This window comes from Triturus cristatus, chromosome 2_1, assembly GCF_964204655.1.
Source record: "Triturus cristatus chromosome 2_1, aTriCri1.1, whole genome shotgun sequence".
NCBI lineage: Eukaryota > Metazoa > Chordata > Amphibia > Caudata > Salamandridae > Triturus > Triturus cristatus.
In genome coordinates, this window is record NC_140581.1 from 346,866,077 (window position 1) to 346,887,886 (window position 21,810).

Here is a 21,810-nt window from a genome sequence, read left to right on the forward strand (position 1 = left end):
GCTGTTGATTCAGTCCTCTCTGGAGATTAAGGAAGTAAGGTTCCTCTCCATTCACAGAATGGTTTTGTAGTGGAGGGGGGTAGCCGTGACTGTACAGGTAATTTTGCCTTTCCTATACTATGGCTGTATAGGTGCTTTCATTTTCACTTATTAACCCCACTAATATACAATGCACATGTACTACATTTCAAAATAAATATTATTTGTCCCATTCCTTGTTTGTGCTTCAGATTCCATTCACAAAAGACTGTGGAAATGATGACGAATGTTTAGCAGATCTCATTCTTAAAGTCAGTCAGAAAAATGATGAAAAGTGAGTATCGTGTCTCAATTATCTCTTTTAAAATAGAAATCTTCATATATTGCGTTTCATGTGGCATGTTTTATTGCGTTTACGTGTTTATCTTGCAGCTGTATTTTAAAATCAAAACACCGAAACTTTTTGGGCTGAGTAAACTTCTGGAAATTCATTTTCTCAGCAAACATGCTTTGTAGAATTTTTTATGAAGTCTGCTCCAGGCTGGGCCTTCTCTCCATCACTAAAACATAATATGGAACAACACAGGTTCCCACTTTACCAGGCCATCCAAGTTGCCTACCAAATCATTAGAAGCCATGACATTAAGAAAACTTTGTAGGAGATGTGGTCGCTATCAGGCATCATAACTCAGTTTAACTCATCCACTGCTCACCATGTTCAACTTATTAAGCTGGCCTTGATGAGACCCCGCCAGTCTTCTGCCTCCCAGGCTCTGGCGGAACTTCATTGGTTCCCTGTTTTGCAGAGGATTCACTTTAAATCCCTCTGTGTCGTATTTAAGGCACTGCATGGTTTGGGGCACCTACCGTTGCATAAAAAATTCAGTTGGTATGCTCCTACTCGTTGTCTTCGGTCATCTGCGGCCAATTGGGGGAAGGTACCCCCGATCAAAAGAGCTAGATTGGGGGGACGAGCCTTCAGTGTTGCTGCAGCAAGGCTTTGGAACAGCATACGCACGGAGCTGCGACAAATGAATGATCTCCTGCGGTTTAGAAGGAAAATAAAGACCTGGCTCTATCCTAGAGCGTCAGGCTAACTTCTCCCTTGTTACAGGCCTCCCATCTCACAGCGCCAGGATACCCGCTGGGTCACAGTGCGCTATGTAAGAAACAGTTACATTACATTACAAAACGTCTTTCAAACCTAAAATCCCTGAACTTCCTGTACAAACAAGTCTTAAGCCCTGAGCACAAAGATGGTCACACCCTCAAAACAATCTTTGCCTCGTCATGACACATCTTCATGCCATTAAATCAGCCTATCAACTGGAGTGTCATCCATTTCAACTTCAATCTTCCCCTCACTCCTCATACACAACCAATAGTAATCAACAAATCCCATTCCAATTTTTCAGATTTAAAACATACAATATATCACATGAGTTGATTGAAATATCTTCATAGTAAATTATAAACATTTCCTACAGAACTTAAAATCTATAACATGATAAAAAATGTAATGCTTGAAATGGAATACTTCTGTGTTTTACATATTAAGACAGTGATATATATTTTTCACACATGCATTAATATGTATATGAATGTTAACATTTTTGTAAAATGTATGTGAGAACCCCAAAATTATTTACAAGGTTTCGATTTTCAACAGCAAACCAACATATATTGTCAGTAACAAGAACAGAAGACTTGTATTTAGCGTAACCTTGGAGAATACAATGGAAAGTGCATACAACACCAGAATAAATGCATTTTTTTCAGAGAACCTGTTCTTTGCTTCATCATCAGTACCCGTAAGTATCCAACCTTGCCTATGTGTATTCTATATTTTTTATTTGAAATATAACTTCTCCATGTTATCTGGTTCCCAGAACTCTACATCTGCATCAAAGCTGCTCAAGAGTTTAGAAAACTAACCATTTAGGTACACCATGAACATGTGGAGGCCTTATTAGAGGTTTTGTAGTGGAGATCAAGTAGTTCCTTAGCACCATGGCCAAAAAAGTGATCTTGGCTAGACTGCATGAGCTGCACTTTTATAATTTGCCTTGTCCTATGACTAGGTGGGTGTATTTATTTTTTTATTTTCTGTGTTCAGTGTCATATGTATATATGGGTCTGGTATATTATACATCAGAAAGTTCTGAAACAGAATATAAACACTATATAAAATAGATCAATGGAGAGATAATGAAGTCGCATGAAGCAGCACTATTGTGGTTGGAACACGAAGGGGTGAGTTTAAATGGACCAACAGGAGTTAGTATTAATACTGGCAAGTTTGATAATGATGGTGTGGTGCATCTAGAGAGAATATATATTTAAGGTAAGTGCACATTTGGATGCTGTCTCTCGCCATTATTCTTGTCCTAGTGCAATAATGATATTTATATTCCTCCAGTGGATGTTGAAGATTTGCTTACCAGTCCAGGAGTGCTCCTGCAGATAACCACTAATGCATTAAGACTACATTTTCGCTACATTGGAAGCCATAAAAGACATTGAAAAAAGAACAAAGACTGCTCCAACATTATATACTATACTCATCTCCATCCTTTCCTACATCTTCCTGATGATCATGACCCATTCCCAGATGTAATAGGGTCGTAAAGAAATTGTTGCAGTGCATATTCAATATGTTCTAAGACGATGTGCCACATGTGCAGCTGTTAATGCTTGACACTGTGGTGTCCCTTAGAAACTTAAGAAAAGTTGACAACATAAAGAAAAAGAACTGACAAGATAGTTACAGTGAATGTACTTGTCCTCTTGTATATTTTTATGTAGGGAATTTATATAGTAAGAACCTTGCTGCAAATTAATGAAGCGCTGCACAGAAAGGGTACAGAGACGTGGCAGAACAGGTGAATAATGTGTGTTGAAATGATCTCCGGAGAGAATAGACTTCAGATCCTTGGGCAGGCTAAGGAGGGTGGGTGCTGTTGCATATGTACTGAGATGTGGTTACAAAAATGCGTGTTGTCTGGTGTTCTTGTTTTTGTGCTTCTTGGATTCAAGCATGAGAATGTTGTTGCTGCAGGAGTTGTGAGCTCCTACAGGGAACTTAATCTTGGTTGCCCGGTACGGTAGGTCTACATCTGGACGGTTTTGTAGATGAAACAGATGATTTGAAAATGAAACAGGCTAAAAGGGGGAGCCAGTAGAGCTCTTCAAGGATGGGGCGGGGTGCAAATTACAGTTAGTGTATTTCTGTGTTTTTTAAGTTCAAAATGTTAATGTTGTCACTGACATATTCACCTAACTATAACGTCACATTAACCTTTGATTTTTTCAGTGAATTTCTAAGGTTTTCTCAAAAACAATAACAGATCTTTTTATCACAGCTTACCCTATTTTAACCTTTGTATTTTTCAGTGAATTTCTAAGATTTTTTCGACCTAAAGTAATATTTTATTACCATACATAAAGCCAGCCCCCCTAGTGTGCATGGCAGGCATTTGATCACAGTGCCTGGCCTAAGGTTAGTATCTACAGTTAAGCCCCACAGGCAGCCAACCCCATACTGCACACATGCTTCAGCCATGCAGAGCAAGGAGTTGGTAACCCCCACAGGCAGCCAAGCTCTGGGTCCAACTCCCCGCAGGCAACCAACCCCACATTGCCCACAGCTTCTGGCCGTGTGCAGTGGAGGTTGGATACATGTCTAGGCCTTCTGCCAGGCCCTGTGGTAAAACTCCCAGCAGGCTGCCCACCCCAGGTCAAGCATAGCCTTTGGCATGTGCAGCATGGCGTTGGCATTTGGGCCACGGGAACCACATTGCCCGGGGCCAAAACATATATATTAAGGGGAGGGGGTATGCACCCCCCCTCCTGAGCCTTATTTGGCCTCAGGGACCCCATCTCTGGGGCTAAATACAATTTACCAGCGGAGGGGCACATTTATTAACTGATATTTTCACCTAATTATAACGTACCTTGTTCCATATATATGTTACATTTTAAAGTCTAAATATTATTTCCTAGGTTTTTCTTTTTGGGAAAATTCTAACTATAACGTCACTTTTTTGGGGGGTTTATAGTTAAATGTTTATCACTGTGCACCGCATCAGATAGGGTGCAGGTTTGGCCTGTAGCAAGGCCCTGCACCCAACCCCCCATTGGCACCCAACCCCCATTTTTATGTATTTTGGGTTTTGTGGATCTGCAGATCTACAGCGAGGCCCCTGGGATGCAACAGCTAGGTGTCACAATGGATCCACAGAACCCCAAAAAACCAAACCATTTTTTGAAAACTTTACCCCGGAGTATTCCTCCTTAAGGCCCTGGTAGGCCAGGGTGCTCATACTCTGCCCCCTTATATCTAATTTTGTTGTATTTTTAGGAGTCGGGTACCTAAGACGGCAGCTACAACTTTTCCTTCAGTTTGCGGCCAGCCAATTACAATGCATGGATGATCTGTTGCGAATCCTCCATGGCAAGAAATACACAGTGTTTTTGAGGCTTAACGTCTCAAAAACTACTGAATAGATTTACACCTATTCACACAAAGCACACTTTTTGGACCACGATCTAGCTTTCTTCTGGGGTGTGATTCCGGTCAGCTGTTTTTGTGGTATCGCTGTTTAATTTTCCTATGGTAAAATGAATGGGAAAACGAGTTTTGGAACCCCCCTTTTTTCTCAGTCCCCGCTTGATGGAACACCTTGAAACTTTCCAGGAAGGAGCTGAGGTGGAGGAAAACATTTTTGTGACATTTTAGGCAAATTTGTGAAACGGCGCTAAAGTTATTAGGAAAACAAAACATGCTTTTCCTATGGAAATATGGTCCTAACTATAACTACCGAGTACCACAGGGAAAATCCAATCAAGACTGTTTAGAAAGGAAACAGCCACAAATAGTATACTCCATGGCGAGAGCTTCCATCCCAAATCACTTCTGAGAAGCATCCCATACGGGGAGCTAGTTAGATTGCAACGAAATTGCTCAAATCAAAAGATGAAGATGAAGATGCAGAATGTCAATTTCAAGCAACAATTTCAAGTATGAAAAAGAGAGGATGCAAACAAAAAGACCTTGCCTCAAGCCTGGAAAAAGTGAGAACAAAAACATGTGCTAAAACATTGATTTAAAAAAAACGAATCAATGAAATAGAAAATGAAAATCAGGAAGCACCCAGGCTCATCATAACTTACAGCAAGGAAAGCAAAAGGATTACAAATGCAGTACAAAAACACTGGCATCTGATTAGCCAAGATACTGACATAGGAAAGCTAATGGGCAGTCGACTGTTGGTGACCTATAAAAAACCTCAATCACTTAAAGACAGACTAGTACGAAGTCACCTACAGACCAACAAAACATTAACAGCACAGAATTGGTTAATGGATGCAAGAAAAGGTTTTACAAAATGCCATAGCTGCAAAGCCTGAAAAACTGGGGAAAACAAAAACACAGTAATTGACAAAGATGGCAAGACAATATCCATAAAACATAACATCACATGTAAAACAACACATGCAGTTTATATAATTCGTTGCCAATGTGGTTTGAAGTACGTTGGTAGCACGACATCATGTTTAAGAAAAGGATATTGGAGCTCATACGTGCAGTAAAGAATAAAGACGCGACCTATGCAACAGCGAAACATCCGAATGAATGTCAAAATGCGGACTGGAGAACAATGCGATATTATGGCCTGGACACAATCCCCCTGCATGAACATGGGGGAGATAGAACAAAAAAAATCAGACAACTATAGTCACGATATATCATCAAACTCAAGACCAAAGTGCCGACAAGTCTCAACATCGATGAAGAACTTTTTGTGCACCTATGAATAATGATTGGGGGACTAAATTGTACTGCGTTGAAAATAATGACTATGAAAAGAATCTGTAGAAAACTGATGTATGTGAAGCTTTGGTACTAAACGATAATGAATGTGAAGCCACTAGAGGCTCAAGGGACTATATAATGGGAAAATATGATGGTACTATACGTCACACCCCTAGTTCAATGAGAAGATTCCCTATGAGAATTGAATGTTGTTGACAGTGAGTCCCTGCCACTCAAAGAATAATGAATTAAAAAATGATGAAATAATTATTTAAATAGGTGAACTGATAACACAGAAATATCACTCTATGAAGACTGAATATAGTAACTCAGTGTAATACTGCAATCGAATATGCAAATGCCATGATTCCCCATAGTAGAAACAAAGAGGTTTTTCTTTCTTTTAAATAAAAAAACTACAACTCCCATCATGTATCACAACAAGCAGAGGATGTAGAGAGTATAAATTAAAAAACATAAACAAGGCCAACTTACTGTGAAAAAGATCCTGTGAGGTCGAAACGCGTTGGTGGAGTAGTGCGGTTCTGTAATTAAAAGATTGGAACCACGAAAAAAAAAAAGTAGAGTAGTGCGGTTCTGTAAATAAAAGATTGGAATCATGAAATCCCTGAGTGCAACGTACTTTGTTTGTTGAAAATGTAACTTGGGCTTTGGAGTCAAGCCCCTCGTAAGCACCCGCAGTGAGCGCGCGTGGCATTGACTCTGATTGTATACAAATATATATATATCATATATATATATATAACCCTGTGGCACTCGCTTGCTTGACACATATATATATATAAAAACATGCATGGTCTTCTTACCTCACTGTCATGACACACTAATGTGATTATCTAATTGAATGTGAAATGATTAAACAAGCGCTTATATTTCTCGTTCAATTTACCTTGGTTCTACATGAGAATGTTCAATACTTCATCACTGGTGCATTAGGTTAATGTTTTCCAACACCTGCACTGCATACTATAGGAAAATGTATTTCTGAGATATAAATAGATCAACATCTGCATTTGGAAACAAGTGAAGATTCATTTTTGTTTTCTGTAGACTGATGGAACTGAGGTGCTCTGCCAAGTTGGCAATACTTTGGAATCAGTGAGCTGTCAAGTTGCCTATCCTGTTTTCAAACCTGGACAAAAGGTACATAAAATTTAAAATACTGTACGTATGTGATTAATGTTACCATTGGCTGCAGTAGTTCAAGACTGATAAAACCTATCACAGATCTATGAACATGTCTTTAGAGATGTCAATCATAGACCTCGACCAACAAAAATGCCGATTGTCCTCACTGCCTTGCAAGTAGTAAAACTACATAACTTTTCAAACATTGAAAGTATGTGATAATTGGTTTAAACGCTTCACCAAACCGTTATTTAACCAGAAGCCATTTGCCCATTGCGTTATTGGCCAATTAAATGGTATATTTTACATTGAATGCTCTCATGTTATTATGTCTTTATATGTCATAATTGCTCAGGGTTTGCAAAGTTCCAACATCTTTTTGGCAACCTCTGTGAAGGTCTAAGCATATCTTTCTAACTTTGAATATTTGCAAAGTTTTTGTTTTCAAGACATCCATGTTAAAACTGTCATCTTTTCAACAATTTGTGAAACGCATATCCTTGTCTCACCCTAAAGAAAATGGTTTTTAGAAAAGATGTGACTTTGAAGACTACAGTGATGGCCTTATTTAGAGGTTATCGGAGGCTGGACATCTACCTAAAAATGGTGGATGCCACATCTGCTAACCTCACTGTTCCCATCTCATGTATTGGGTCCCTGTTCCACCTTTACTGCTCCCCATCTCATGTAGTGGGTTTGTGTCAGCACAGATGCTGCTTACTCCACCAGTGGATACCTGACCTAGTGGTCAGACCGCCACTGGAGAGCACAGTTGAGTAGCGATGAGAGTCCCCTCAATCTTTTTAGGTCTTGCCTGTGCCAGCGCATGCGCTGCGAGACATTTAGTTAGGGCTTTTAAAAGTGCTGCTACACGGCCTAGCGCCTGCGTTCACGCGAGCGTGCCCTCGCACAGCCGCCAGCTTTGAGAGCCCTGGCTTTCCTTTATGGCTTTCCTTTGCCGAGCGCACCACTCGCAGTCTCACCTCCTGCTCCCCCTCCTGCCACAGAGCTCGTCTCGCGGGCGAAAGTTTTTTTTTCTTTTCAGTTACAAGCCGTCATGGCTCATTAAGTGATTTTGTGCGCACCACTCGCGTTGAAAAAAAAAAACGCACTCTCAATTTGCTTGTGCCTCGGAGCCCTGACAACTGAAGCGCTTACTGTAAATGCCTCAATCCGTTCTATATCCATATAGCCAAGCTCCTGTGTATATTAATAATCACCCCTATGAACACACAATGTATACAAGATAAATTGCCTACGATCCCTAAACCAAGTGTTGTGTCATGTAATTTCGACAGAGCCCCTACAAGCCGAGATACCTTTATTTTAGCCGCGTCTTCCCTTACAAGGTAGAATGTTGGCCTTTGAGTGCCTTGAAAAATTATGCAGAGTTAAAATCCTACACACATTGTGGTCGTGGATAATGCATACAGCCGGCACTACAGCTGGTAACCTAGATTTTGACTGTGCATCCAACTGCTCACTAATCTACTAAGCAATAAATAAAGTTACTTGAGTGAAACTCGATACAGAACGGCTCTTAGCATACCTTAGCAATGACACCTGGCCTATCCTTTTATATGTTGTCCAGCTCCCTTCCCTACCCTCTCAATAAAATTACAAAGGCACTTTAAATGCAATTAACTTGCACACACTGAACCCACCACAGCGCTTTCTGTAAATAAACAGGTTTTCTCTTTAAAATGTGAAACCAACTTGGCTCCTGTATGTGCAGGATTAACCTGAGGCAAGAGCAAAACAGCCGGTCAGAAAAGTCACCACAGTCACGGCGCTCACTCAAAGCACTTTAAATCCTCTTTTTAGGAGGTTTTGAGAACACTGAATCACAGCTGTGGCAAAGTACATAAGTATAGCACTTGAATATTTACAAAAAAATGCAAATGTTTCATCTTTGGTTACTCAAGCTTTCATCTACAGCTCATTCAGTGAAAGTTCAACATTACTTTTAGAATCCTCCAAAATAAAAAGCTTCAGTTAAAAAAACAGAAAAAAAACACGTATGTCTCACATTTAATTTTCATGGCTCATTAAGTGCTTTCGCGCGCACCACTCGCGTTGAACAACACAAAACCGTACTCTCAATTTGCTTGTGCCTCGGAGTCCTGACAACCGTATTTACAGCCACATGTGAACTTGAATTCCCTAGGCTTCATAGAGCTGTCCCGCAGAAGTAACTGGAGGCGATTGATGTCAGTGAAACTCAATACCTTTATATAAGCGCTACATAAAGTACATTTGGTGAGGCGTTCATGCGGCAACAGGCAGGGCAGGGTTCTAGATCTTAATCTAGGCCCGCATGGGGCATCGCAAAGCACAGCAAAACACCGCATAAACAAAGTTAATCGGCTTGAGTCGCCCTCCCCCCACCCCCTCTGACAAAAAGGAAAACCCCGTCTTATTATTGTGGCAGGCTCCTGTGGGCTTGGCTGTCTCACTGCTTCTTTGTTATGCGGAGTCCGTTCTTATGTTGCGATGCTTTTCTTCAAAGTGTTTTACTGTATTTTCATGGAGCAGTTTACCGATATTGAGTCCCAGCGTCCCTCAGCCTTCGCTCGTGTTTTTTTCAAAGGCTCACCTCCTGCTCCCCCTCTCAGTTAACCGCCCCTCCGCCGCCACAGATAGTATTTCTTTTAGCCTCCCGAGGTGTGCGCTGCAGTCTAATCTCCTGTATTATTGTGGCAGGCTCCTGTGGGCTTGGCTGTCTCACTGCTTCTTTGTTATGCGGAGTCCGTTCTTATGTTGCGATGCTTTTCTTCAAAGTGTTTTACTGTATTTTCATGGAACAGTTTGCCGATGTTGAGTCCCAGCGTCCCTCAGCCTTCGCTCGTGTTTTTTTTCAAAGACCTTGTACACACTTGAGCGAACAAGGACGCATTGGAAGTTTTGATGGGCAAGCCAGATCCTCCGCTGATGTGACGTTCTGCCATTTCCCTGGCCTCCCAGTTTGCATTGCAGTGCAGGCACAATCCAAAGGTTCTCACTAAGGATTAGTATTCCGTGTTTGTCTGTTGTACACAAAATTGGCCTTGATGGAAGTATTTTTGACTCCAAAGCTGCATTGCTTTAGAGCCCGGGCCGGGTAGGCGAAGCCGGACCCGATAGGGGCCCGGGCAAAACGCCGTCCGGGGGCGGCGCCCCTCCCCCCGGCCACCCCCACGGGAATGCAAATTAAGGGCTAGGCCGACGGGTGCCAGGATTGGCCCCGAAGGCAGGAGCGAGCCCCCCCCCAATCAGGGGGCGCGCTCGTGGGCCAGGGGGGGGAATAAAAGGGGGCCACCAGGGCAGGTCTCCACAATTCCCCCCCCCGGGCCAAGGGCGAGTGAAAAAGAAAGCGCGGGATCAACTCCGGCAGCAGCGGCGGCAGCGGTGACCGGGTTTTGGCGCCAAAGGAATTCCGAGGGATCGACGCGTAGGACGGGCAGCCCACGCTTCGTTGAGCCTTGCTGAGTTCCAGATCGAGAAGCGTCAGCAGCGGAAGGGCGGAGCGACGCAGGCAGCGGGAAGAGCAAACAGCACCGAAGGACCCCCGGGGACGACGAATATCAGGGCTCACACCAACCTCGCTGCAACGAAGGCAGCCTCTCGCCAGCGCGCCATTCCCAGGACTCCTACAGCGAGCCGCCCGGCTGCACCTCCACGCAGGCGGCCTCGCTCCAGCACGCCTCGCTCCAGCACGCTTCCGCCTGCATCAATTTCAGCGGCGGAGGGGAGGGAGTTGGCGAGGGGCGCGCCCACTTAAAGGGACAGTACACGTCCATAGAGCAGGTGGCAGCAGCAGCGAAGGGGAAACCTAAAAAGAGGATGGCAAGCAGGAAAGGGGCGGCAGGAAGGAAGAGGCAGCCCCCAGCCCGGTTCAGGGAACCACAGGAGCAGCCGGCCACAAGGACAACAGACACAAGGAAACGCAAGGAGGACGACATGGACGAGGATTTATTGGACATGCTGGAACAGGCAAGGGCACTGGTGGCACTGAAGGGCAGGAGCTGGATGGAGCAGCAGATCAAAGAAGCCCCCCCTGGGAAAGGGAGGCGACGGAGCCAGGTGCCCACGCCGCCACCAAAGAGAGCAAAGACAGGGGGGGCTGTAGCCAACACGGCGCCCCCCCACAAGGACAAAACACGGGCGAACAAAGAGGGACCCTCGTCACAAGCATCCAGGAGGAAGACCCAACCACCAGCGGTGCAGGTGGACAGCTCGGACTCGGACGAGAGCAGCGAGGGCGAGGGGTTTGTGGCCAACACGGCAGCCCCGCCAGAAGGACCCACGCAGAGCACCCTGGGTAAGCATGGACTATCACGCAGCGCTCGGGGGCAGACAGGGGGGCTGGGGCCACAAAACAGAAAGGGGCCACAAGCAGAGACAGGTAACAGCGCGACAGGAGGGGGCCCATGGCAGACACCGCCACCCTGGCAGACAGGCGCAGGCCTGGAGGCCTGGCCCGGGGGAGCGATGCAACCTCCACCCTGGGTGCCCTGGTGGCAATGGCCAGGTAGTGGGGTGCCATTCCCAGGGAATACACCTTGGAACGCAGGGGGGCCAGCAAGGAACCTGGCGGCGGACAAAGCGGCCAAGCAAGGGCCACAAGCAGCCGGGGGGGCGGATGAGGAGCCCGCAGGGGGTGGCCAGGGAGAAGGGGCAGAGGCAGTGCACACAGGACAGGGGCACGCGGAGGCCAGGACAGGGGAGGGCGCAGCCACAGCCGGGGTAGGCGAGGGCAAACCGGCAAGCGAGTACATACGCCCATCCCCAAGCGACCCTCCCACGACAACAAGGTTGCTGGGCCTGGCAAACCTCATCCCACTCACGGTGAAGGAGAGAATCTGGAGGAAGGAATTCATAGACATATTTTCCTTGCTAGAGGTGAGGCAGGCAGGCCTGGATCTAACCACTCAAGACAGGAAAGATGAGGACAGGAGGGGCCCCAGGAAACCCAGGGTGGAAAGAAGCATAGAGAACTGGTTAAAAGCCTTTAGGACATTAGCGTGCGTATTTATTGAGAAATTTCCAGAAAACGCAGCTGCACTGATACTATACGAGCAGAAGGTGCACGAGGCGCAGCAGCAGTTCCAGGGGAATGCATGGCTACAATATGACGAGGGCTTCAGGGAAAAAATGCAGGTATGGCCAACGATAGGCTGGGACTGCCAGGACATGGAGGGCTATTCCAAACACATGGTGGCGGCCAGAGAAGGAGTGGGGGTGAAGGAGTCTAATTTTCGTGCCTACGGGAGTAAGGGCAAATTTGATGGGTATGGTAAGGACAACAAGGGTAGGGGACAAACAGCCACAAAATCCAACAAAACATGTTGGAAGTTTGACAAGGACGAGTGCAAGTGGGGGGCCGCATGCAAATTCAAGCACGAGTGCGGGTCTTGCGGGGGGAACCATCCCGCAGTCCGATGCCGGCGTCCCACAGGGCAGGCAGCAGAAAAGCCAAAAGGTGACCAAAAGAAATAGAAGTGAGGCGCAGGCCCCAACGGGGGGGGCCGGGGGCGAAGGGGGCGGGGGACAGGCGCTCCCAACACCCATAAGAGCAGGTAGACTATTGCACCTACTAAACAGGTACCCCAAACTCACAGACAGGAAACTATTGGCGGAAGGGTTTACGCGCGGTTTCCCCATCCCATATTGCGGCCCGAGGGGGGCGCGGGAGAGCACTAATTTGAAATCGGTCAAAGACGCCCCGGAGGTAGCAAAACAGAAGGTGGAAAAGGAGGTGGGGCTGGGCCGGGTGGCGGGCCCTTTCCCCTCTCAGCCTATGGAGGACTTGATAATATCCCCGCTGGGTTTAGTCCCCAAGAAGGAGCCAGGCAAATTCCGCTTGATTCACCATCTATCATACCCGGAGGGGGAGTCAGTCAACGACTGGTTGGAGCAGGGAGCATGCTCGGTGGCCTATGCCTCGGTCGACGATGCGGTGGACCTGATTAGACAGGAAGGGGAGGGGGCCCTCATGGCCAAATCCGATATAGAGTCAGCGTTTAGGCTACTACCGGTGCACCCAGACAACTATCACTTGTTGGGCTTTAGACTGGATGGGGGTTACTACTACGATAAGTGCCTCCCCATGGGCTGCGCAATCTCATGTTCACATTTTGAGGCTTTTAGCAGTTTCCTAGAATGGGAACTGGGGCAGCGGACGCCAAGTGGAGGGCGGGTCCACTATCTGGACGATTTTCTGTTCGTGGGTAGGGCAGGCACAGAGGTCTGCAACAACCTCCTCGCTAGTTTCAGGGCGCTGACACAGGAGCTCGGGATCCCGCTAGCTCACGAGAAGACAGAGGGTCCCACAACGAAACTGACATTCCTGGGGATAGAGCTGGACTCAGTGGCAGGGACATGCAAGCTGCCACCTGACAAGATAGCGGACATGCTCAACGATATACGTAGGTTGAGGCAGCAGAAGAAGGCGACCCTGGGGGAGCTACAGCAGCTACTGGGGAAGCTGAACTTTGCCACAAGGGTCATCCCCGCAGGACGCGCTTTCGCCCGGCGGATAGCCTGGCTCACGAGGGGTCTGGCACAAAAACACCACAGGGTTCGCATCACGCAGGGAGTAAGGGACGACTTGGTCCAATGGGAGAGTTTTCTAACAGAGTTCAATGGCACCCTGATCTGGCGGGCCCCCTGGGCTCTGGCCTGTGAAGTGGAACTCTTCACTGACGCAGCAGGGGGTTACGGCTTCGGGGCCCTGTTGGGGTCGGCATGGTCAGCAGGGGCTTGGCCGGAGGCATGGCGCACAGCAGGGTTAACCTCAAACATATCTCTACTAGAACTGTTTCCCATTGTAGTAGCCTTCCACATCTGGGCCTCCCAACTAGCGAATAGACAGATTACTTTGTGGTCAGACAACCACGCAGTGGTGCAAGCGATCAATACAGGAACAGCGCGTTGCCCAGCAGTGGCGGCCTTGCTGAGAAAGTTAGTGGGCTGCCAGTTGAGAGGGAACATTGCATTGAGGGCCAGGCACATTCCGGGCGTGGAAAACTTAGTGGCGGATGCTATTTCTCGTTTCCAGTGGGACAGATTCAGGAAGCTAGCTCCGGGCGCAGACGTGCGGATGACCCCGATGCCGGAGGAAGCGTGGGCATGGGTGGAAGCGGTTTGAGGTGGCTGCTGGAGAATGCACTGGCCCCAAAGACCAACAGCCGGTACCGGAAATGCTGGGAAACTTTCAGGGCGCAAGCTGGCCTGCGGAGGGGGCAGTTGGCCTCCAAAAGGGACATCCTGGAGTTCATCGAGTGGGCTTTCCAGGAAGGGAAAACAAAATCTTGGGCACAAGCACATTTAAGTGCAGTAGCCTACTACACAAAATTGGCAGGGCAGGCCGATCAAACAGGGGGATTTGAATGCCGCATGGCCATGAAAGGGTGGGGTAGGTTGCAGCAGGCACCGGGGGATGCAAGGCGCCCCATCCATTTCAGATTGCTGCAGGCAATGCTGGGGGCCCTGGACGGGATATGCTTCTCGAGGTGTGAAGTCAAGCTGTTCCGGGCGGCATTTGCAGTAGCTTTCTTCGGGGCATATAGGGTCAGCGAGGTGGTAGCCCCCTCGGTGGTAGAGGCAGGAGCAGCTTGCTTACAGAGAGAAGGGGTGGTCATACAGGAGGAGCACATGGACATACTACTAAGAAGGTCCAAGACGGACCAGACAGGCAAGGGAGCATGGACCAGACTGCGCTGCACGGACAATGAAGACCATTGCCCGGTATGTTTGCTAAAGAGGCACCTAGAGAGCGTGCAGGGGAGGACGGGGCCGCTATTTCAGCACAAAGATGGATCTTTCCTCAGCCGCTTTCAGTTTATAGCGGTAATGAGGAAGGCATTGGAAGCTTTGGGCCTCCCCGCGCGGGAATATGGGTCGCACTCCTTCAGGATCGGCGCGGCAACGACGGCGGCGGGGCTGGGCATGGGGGGGGGGGCTATTAAGGGGATAGGGCGGTGGGCATCCGGCGCGTACAAGCGGTACATTCGCCCAGCAGCATTCTAAGCCCCCCCCCCCCCCCCCCTTTCCCATCTCTTCTAGGCTCGGAGGCTACACGCAAGAAGGTGTGGATCGTGGGGCACTCGTACGTTACGCGGGCACAGCGGTGGGCAGCGGCTAGACGGGACTTTGGCGGTATCTGGCTGCGGGACACCGACATAGAATGGTGGGGGCGCCCTGGGATGAGATGGGGAGAGCTGTTGTCCATGGCGCAGGAGGCACAGCGGCGGGGCAGCAAGCCAGACGCAGTGGTGGTCCACTTGGGCGGGAATGACTTGGCGGCAATGGGGCGCAAGGCACTCCTGGAGGACATGCGGAAGGGCCTCACAGCATTAGCGAGAATGACACGCCCCGCGGACATAATTTTCTCAGAAATCATCGTGCGGAGCACCTGGCGGGGGGCGATTGACCTGGGGGCCGTGGAAAAGTCTAGGAAAAAACTTAATATCACCATGGCAAAAGTATGTAAGGCCAATGGATGGGGCTTCGTGCGGCACGGGTTCATAAACTTAAGATCCCCGGGGTATCACAGCGGAGATGGAGTCCACCTCACAGGGGTGGGCATGGATATGTTCCTGCTGAACATCGTGGGGGTTCTGGAACAGAGGGGCTTCCTGTGACAATCGGGGGTAGGAGTCGGCGAGGGGGGAGCTCCCTCTGATCGGAAAACCATAGGGAGCGTGGCGGAGCTAGGTAGACTAAGCTATCAAAAGAAAGGGGAGAACCCAGTAGAAGATAGATGAGAGGCTCCCGCAATGCCTTGGGGATGCCGCACGGCAGGGGCACTGAGGGAGCCAAAAGGGCGGCACGCCGCCAACAAGGATTAGAGACAATACTCTCCCCATGACCCTTGGGATGCCTCACGGCAGGGGCTCAGAGGGAGACAAAAACAAAGGACCCAGTCACAAGAAGTTACAGTAGATGCACAAGAAAGGCCCTTGGGATGCCAGCCGGCAGGGGCCTCGGGGAGAAGGGAGGGCCCCTGTAAGGTCACAGGGCGAGCGGGACGGCACTTGCGGCCCGGACAGGTCCAAACGGAGACCCGCCCATTCGGTAGCAAGCTGAAGCCTAAACCCGGAAGCAGAAAGGGTTCCCTCCCCTCCCAGTGCATTGACAGAGCTGGGACAAGATTAACCATGCATTATGTACATGACCTTGAACAATGCGTTACGATTGTATAAAGTTTTTTTTGTGATATGAATAAAACTGCGACCTTTTTAGGCACCCAACAGAAGTTGTCAGTGGTGATTTGAGGTAGCAGAGCATAACAGGTTGGAAGAGGGGGGAAGCAGGGAGGGGAGATCCGACGCCTGGACGGGGTTAGAGCCCGGGCCGGGTAGGCGAAGCCGGACCCGATAGGGGCCCGGGCAAAACGCCGTCCGGGGGCGGCGCCCCTCCCCCCGGCCACCCCCACGGGAATGCAAATTAAGGGCTAGGCCGACGGGTGCCAGGATTGGCCCCGAAGGCAGGAGCGAGCCCCCCCCCAATCAGGGGGCGCGCTCGTGGGCCAGGGGGGGGAATAAAAGGGGGCCACCAGGGCAGGTCTCCACAATTCCCCCCCCCGGGCCAAGGGCGAGTGAAAAAGAAACCCACCCACCCACACCTAAAAGTCGGGCGTCGCAGCTGCAAGGTGGAGGGTAGCGGAGCTAGGTAGACTAAGCTATCAAAAGAAAGGGGAGAACCCAGTAGAAGATAGATGAGAGGCTCCCGCAATGCCTTGGGGATGCCGCACGGCAGGGGCACTGAGGGAGCCAAAAGGGCGGCACGCCGCCAACAAGGATTAGAGACAATACTCTCCCCATGACCCTTGGGATGCCTCACGGCAGGGGCTCAGAGGGAGACAAAAACAAAGGACCCAGTCACAAGAAGTTACAGTAGATGCACAAGAAAGGCCCTTGGGATGCCAGCCGGCAGGGGCCTCGGGGAGAAGGGAGGGCCCCTGTAAGGTCACAGGGCGAGCGGGACGGCACTTGCGGCCCGGACAGGTCCAAACGGAGACCCGCCCATTCGGTAGCAAGCTGAAGCCTAAACCCGGAAGCAGAAAGGGTTCCCTCCCCTCCCAGTGCATTGACAGAGCTGGGACAAGATTAACCATGCATTATGTACATGACCTTGAACAATGCGTTACGATTGTATAAAGTTTTTTTTGTGATATGAATAAAACTGCGACCTTTTTAGGCACCCAACAGAAGTTGTCAGTGGTGATTTGAGGTAGCAGAGCATAACAGGTTGGAAGAGGGGGGAAGCAGGGAGGGGAGATCCGACGCCTGGACGGGGTTTTGAAAATGCTAGTTTGCTTGCGTAAACAGCAGTTACATTAGCCTGTTCTAGTATGCGGAGCATAACTCATTTTCAATGCTAGTTTTGCCGTTAACAATTCAGTTTTAGTGGATAGCTTGAGGTGGCCTTTTGCCTACCGGACTGATTTTGATTCCTGAATTTAGGGGCATATCATCAAAGGCTTTATCTCCGCTTTTCTGGATATAAAAGCCAGAAAAGCGGAGATAAAACCAACGCCCTATCAGCAAGAGGGTGCTAACATGCTTATTCGCATGTTAGCACCCTTTTACACTACGCCTACCTTCGTATCTCTAATGAGATGCAAAGTGGGCATTCCTGACATACACTACATGTCAGGAGAGCAATAACGCGTTTTTTTTCGCTATCAGCAAGGATGCCCTTGCATTTTAGCAGACGTTAGTTTTTGGAGAAAACTGCTGTTTTCTCCAAAAACTAACGTCTGCTAAAATCCTGACTAAGCCACCCCTAACATTAGGGGTGGATTATGCTGATACGACCACAGGGTCGTATCAGCAAGGTTATCACCCTTTTGCAGGGAACATCGCTGGTTTCCCAGCGATGTTCCCTGCAAAACGGCGATAACAATGCTATCGCTGGAATTTTTATCGCCCTGGAGCAGCACGTTGATGATAACACGCTACCAGGGCGAAAAAAAGCAGAGATAGCCAGTGATAAGAAAATTATCGATAAGCACGGCCAGCGATAATTATCGCTGGCCGTTGCTGATATGGCCCTTAATGCATTGTTTTTCTCTGTTTGTGGCCAGATTAAGCGCAGCTGCAAATAAATAGTTTTGAGACTTAGTAACATACTATCTGGCACATGCATCAAGAAAAGCTTTTGCGAGTCCTTAATTGCAAATATTAAGGACTCGCAATTAAGGACTCACAAAAGCCTATGCATGTAGGAATCGCTATTAAAATAGCGATTCCTTAACATTCATTAATTGCGACTCACAAATTGCGAGTCGCAATTAATGAATGGCTTCCCATTCATTCCTATGGGCCTCCAGGCCCATAGGAATGCATTGGAGATTGCGGGAGCAATTTGCGAGTACCAGTAGGTACTCGCAAATTGCTCCCGCAATTTCTAGGGTGCAAGGGTGTCAAAATGACACCCTATTGCACCCATGTATTTGAACTCTGCACACATGTTGCATACACACATGCTCTAAGGGCATGTGTGTGCGCAACATGAAACTTTGAAAAATGCACAAAAGTGCATTTTTCAAAGTTTTTGCAAATTACAATGAAGTTCAACTTCATGGTAATTTGCTCCCCCTATTAGCGAAATCGCTAATTTTTTAACTTTAATGCATTGCATTTAAGGAATCTCAATTTGGAATTCCTTAAATGCAATCGCAATTTAAGGAATCGCTATTTACTATGATGATGCATTTGGGATGATGCATCCCAAATGCAAAAATACCGGTCGCAAAGGGGCAGATTCTGCTAATCTGCCCGTTTGCGACCAGTTTTCTCGTTGATGCATGTGGCCCTATAACATTATATAACGTAAGAATGATAGGAGCAGTTTGACGAAAAATAATACAGTAGGTCGAAATGTGTGTTTTTCCATGCATTTACAGTTTAATGTCTGGTCATCTTTTTCTCTTGTGAAAATGTTAGTTGGTAACACAACATAGGAGCTAGTAACGATCTTTTTACATGTTCGGTCTCTCTCTCTCTCTCTCTTTCGATTTCTCTCTCCACTCGCTTTCTCTCTCTTTCTCTGTCTCTCCCGCTCTCTTTCTCTCCTGCTCTCTTTCTCTCTCTCGCTCTCTCTCGCTCTCTCTCCCCCTCTCTCGCTCTCTCTCCCCTCTCTCTCTTTCTCACTCTTTCCCTTTCTCTCTCTCTAGCTCTCGCTCTCCCTCCTGCACTCAGCGCGATCCTTGACAACAGCTGAGAGCTCATTACCGGAGCTTTAGGTGTCTCGGCAGATATAAGCTCAAGATATCAGAGTATCGGGCCCACTGATGTAAATATAGTCGTCATGGTCTGATGCAGGATAGCCATAGAGAACTAGCACACCTGGCTCACTTTCTACATGTTACTCTATAGTGTAACAGTCTCCTTTCAGTGATCATGGCTTTTGTACAGACGCTCTTGCCGTAGCACCATAGAGTTTCATGACACATAAGAGGCTCCAAGGAAATGTTGAGGTTGGCATCATTTAGTTATCAGGAAAAGATGCAACCTCAGTAAGGTGAGTTACAGTAGTAAGAAGTTTTAGGTTTGTAATTGCATCGTCAACAGTGGGAAAAGTAAACATCAAAATGGAGATTTCCTCAAAGTGCAGTAGCTCAATTTTGCTTGTTGTAATAGAAACCTGGTTTAAAAATTACCCCAAACCGATGTGCGTTTTATTGAATACTATTTGAGACACAGAACGTTTTACAGAACGTCAGCAAAAGTGTAGCGGAAAGCCTTTAGCAACCAACTGCTGCACACACCTGCCTGGTAATATTGTATGTGAAGCGATAATCCATAGCTGTATAATCCTCAAGCCCACGCCGTCTCACACTCAAAACGTGTTGTTGATCCAGCAAAAACCTGGTCCTAAAGTCTGATTTGTATCTGGACGTCCTTTATTTTTTTTTTTTTTTTTGTAACTATTAAGTATATTATGTGTACTGTATCTTTGTTTTAGTTTTTACAATTGCTGTACCTTGCTTGCATTAAATGAAAAAAATGTCAATTAAAAAAAAAAAAAAAAAAGGAGTATCTGTTCTGATCAGCCTGACCATCCTGCTATCTAGAAGTTTCCTTCCAATTGAAGAGAGGTACATCCATCTTTGTTAAAAAATATCCAATTAAACCACTCTTGGCAAACTGTTAGTTTCATTCTAGATTTAAACAAGCATTGGCATAGCCAATAGGTCTAGCCGTTTGGACCTTATAAGTGTTTAACCATGCAACAGTTAATGTTGCACCAAGGATATTGTGCTGCATAACTAAATACTTATAAGGTCCCAAAAGCGAGACCTATTGGCTATGCCAATGTTTGTTAAGGTGTGGAAACTATCACCATATATGGCCTGGTGGTAGCTGATAGGGAAATCCGTCAGTGGCCCTGCTGTCAGAGGGAACCCTCCCTGCACATCACAGCCATTGTTTTACCGAAACAAGGGGCATATTATCAAGGATGGCGTTAAAATTATCGCCGCTTCAGCGGCAGGAAACTGCCGCTAAAGCGGCGATAATGGGCTTAATAATATGCTGCAGAGAATTCCAATAGAAGCCCAGGTTCACACCAGAACATGGGCTTCTATTGGAATTCTCTGCGGCATATTATCAAGCCCATTATCTCCGCTTTTAGCGTCAGTTTCCTGCCGCTAAAGCGGCGATAATTTTAACGTTGTTCTTGATAATATGTCCCCAAATGTCTACTTTGAAAGTTTGAGTAAAACAAAAGGATATACTGAGTGGAGGTAAACACTTGGCAACTGCCCAGCATTCTGCTCTGTTTACAATGCATCTGTCACACTTGTGGATGCATTGTAGGCAGGGAGTTCCCTGCCCGGCAGGAGAAGGAAGTATCTCCAATATGGTCTACGGTCCTCCTTTGTCTAAATGAGGCTCTTATGCCTCATTTATAGGAAAGCTCAGAAAAGTATAAAATTGCAGAGAAAATAAAACCTATATAGATGTTCTGTCATCGAATTAGGATGCAAATTTGAACAGATTCTTAAACTGGCTGTGCTTTTACCCAGTTCATCATTCTTTTTGGAATTAGTGAGAGTTGAAGACAATGTGTTTATTATCATATTTACATTCTTATTATGTTTATTAACACTGATTTCTAAACGCGAATAAATGTAGGACTAACTACTACCATGAATGTATCACCTCATTTCAATCTCATCCTAAACACATTTCCTAAACTTTCCAGTCTTCATGGCATCATCTGCTGCTTTGGTTTCCCCTATCACCTCTACACTGGTAACACCAAAACATCTTCCTATTCTTAGCTTTTTTCAGCCCCATGATAATGTCTTGAACTATCTAACAACTATGAGACACTGGATGGGCCTACAATCCTTAATGCACAACGTCTGTTTTCCATCCTCTTCTATCAAACCCCCAGCAGTAGAATGTCCTCCCTCTTGAGCAACACTCTCTCTCCCAGTCGCAGCGGGCCCAAGGCGCACAATTTTTCACTAATCACTTCCGATCCTATTTTTGTTAATTTTAGTTCTTAGTGCTAAGGGGCTTCTCTGTGTATTTTTTCTCTAACCCACAATGACATTTAAGTACCTGTAAGTGAGGTGTAGAACTATTTCAAAATATATCAGCATTTAGGAAAATACAATTAAGCACATTTTTTGTAATTCTGTGACGGAAACAAAGATTTTAATATTATCAAAACAAATCAAGACATTATTGTTTTTGCGCAATACATTTTTCATAAGTAAAACTGCATGTCTATGCAAACTTACTGCCCATTTCACTGGAACACATGCTTTCTCGAAGTAAAAGTGTGCAACCACATGATGCTTCAGTAATATAGTTGCGACAGTGTGCTCCAAAATACACCACAGAATACATACTACACCCATGCCA

General features: G+C 47.0%; 1 protein-coding gene across 1 annotated transcript in view; it reads left to right on the forward strand.

The window, feature by feature from the left end:
• ITGA2 (integrin subunit alpha 2) overlaps nucleotides 1–21,810 on the forward strand; it is a 596,388-nt gene that overhangs the window by 420,676 nt on the left and 153,902 nt on the right. Inside the window, exons 19-21 of the mRNA XM_085631250.1 lie at nucleotides 231–313; nucleotides 1,649–1,790; nucleotides 6,866–6,958. Of these exons, the coding sequence (XP_085487376.1) occupies nucleotides 231–313; nucleotides 1,649–1,790; nucleotides 6,866–6,958 (318 nt within the window). The remainder of the gene's footprint in view (nucleotides 1–230; nucleotides 314–1,648; nucleotides 1,791–6,865; nucleotides 6,959–21,810) is intronic.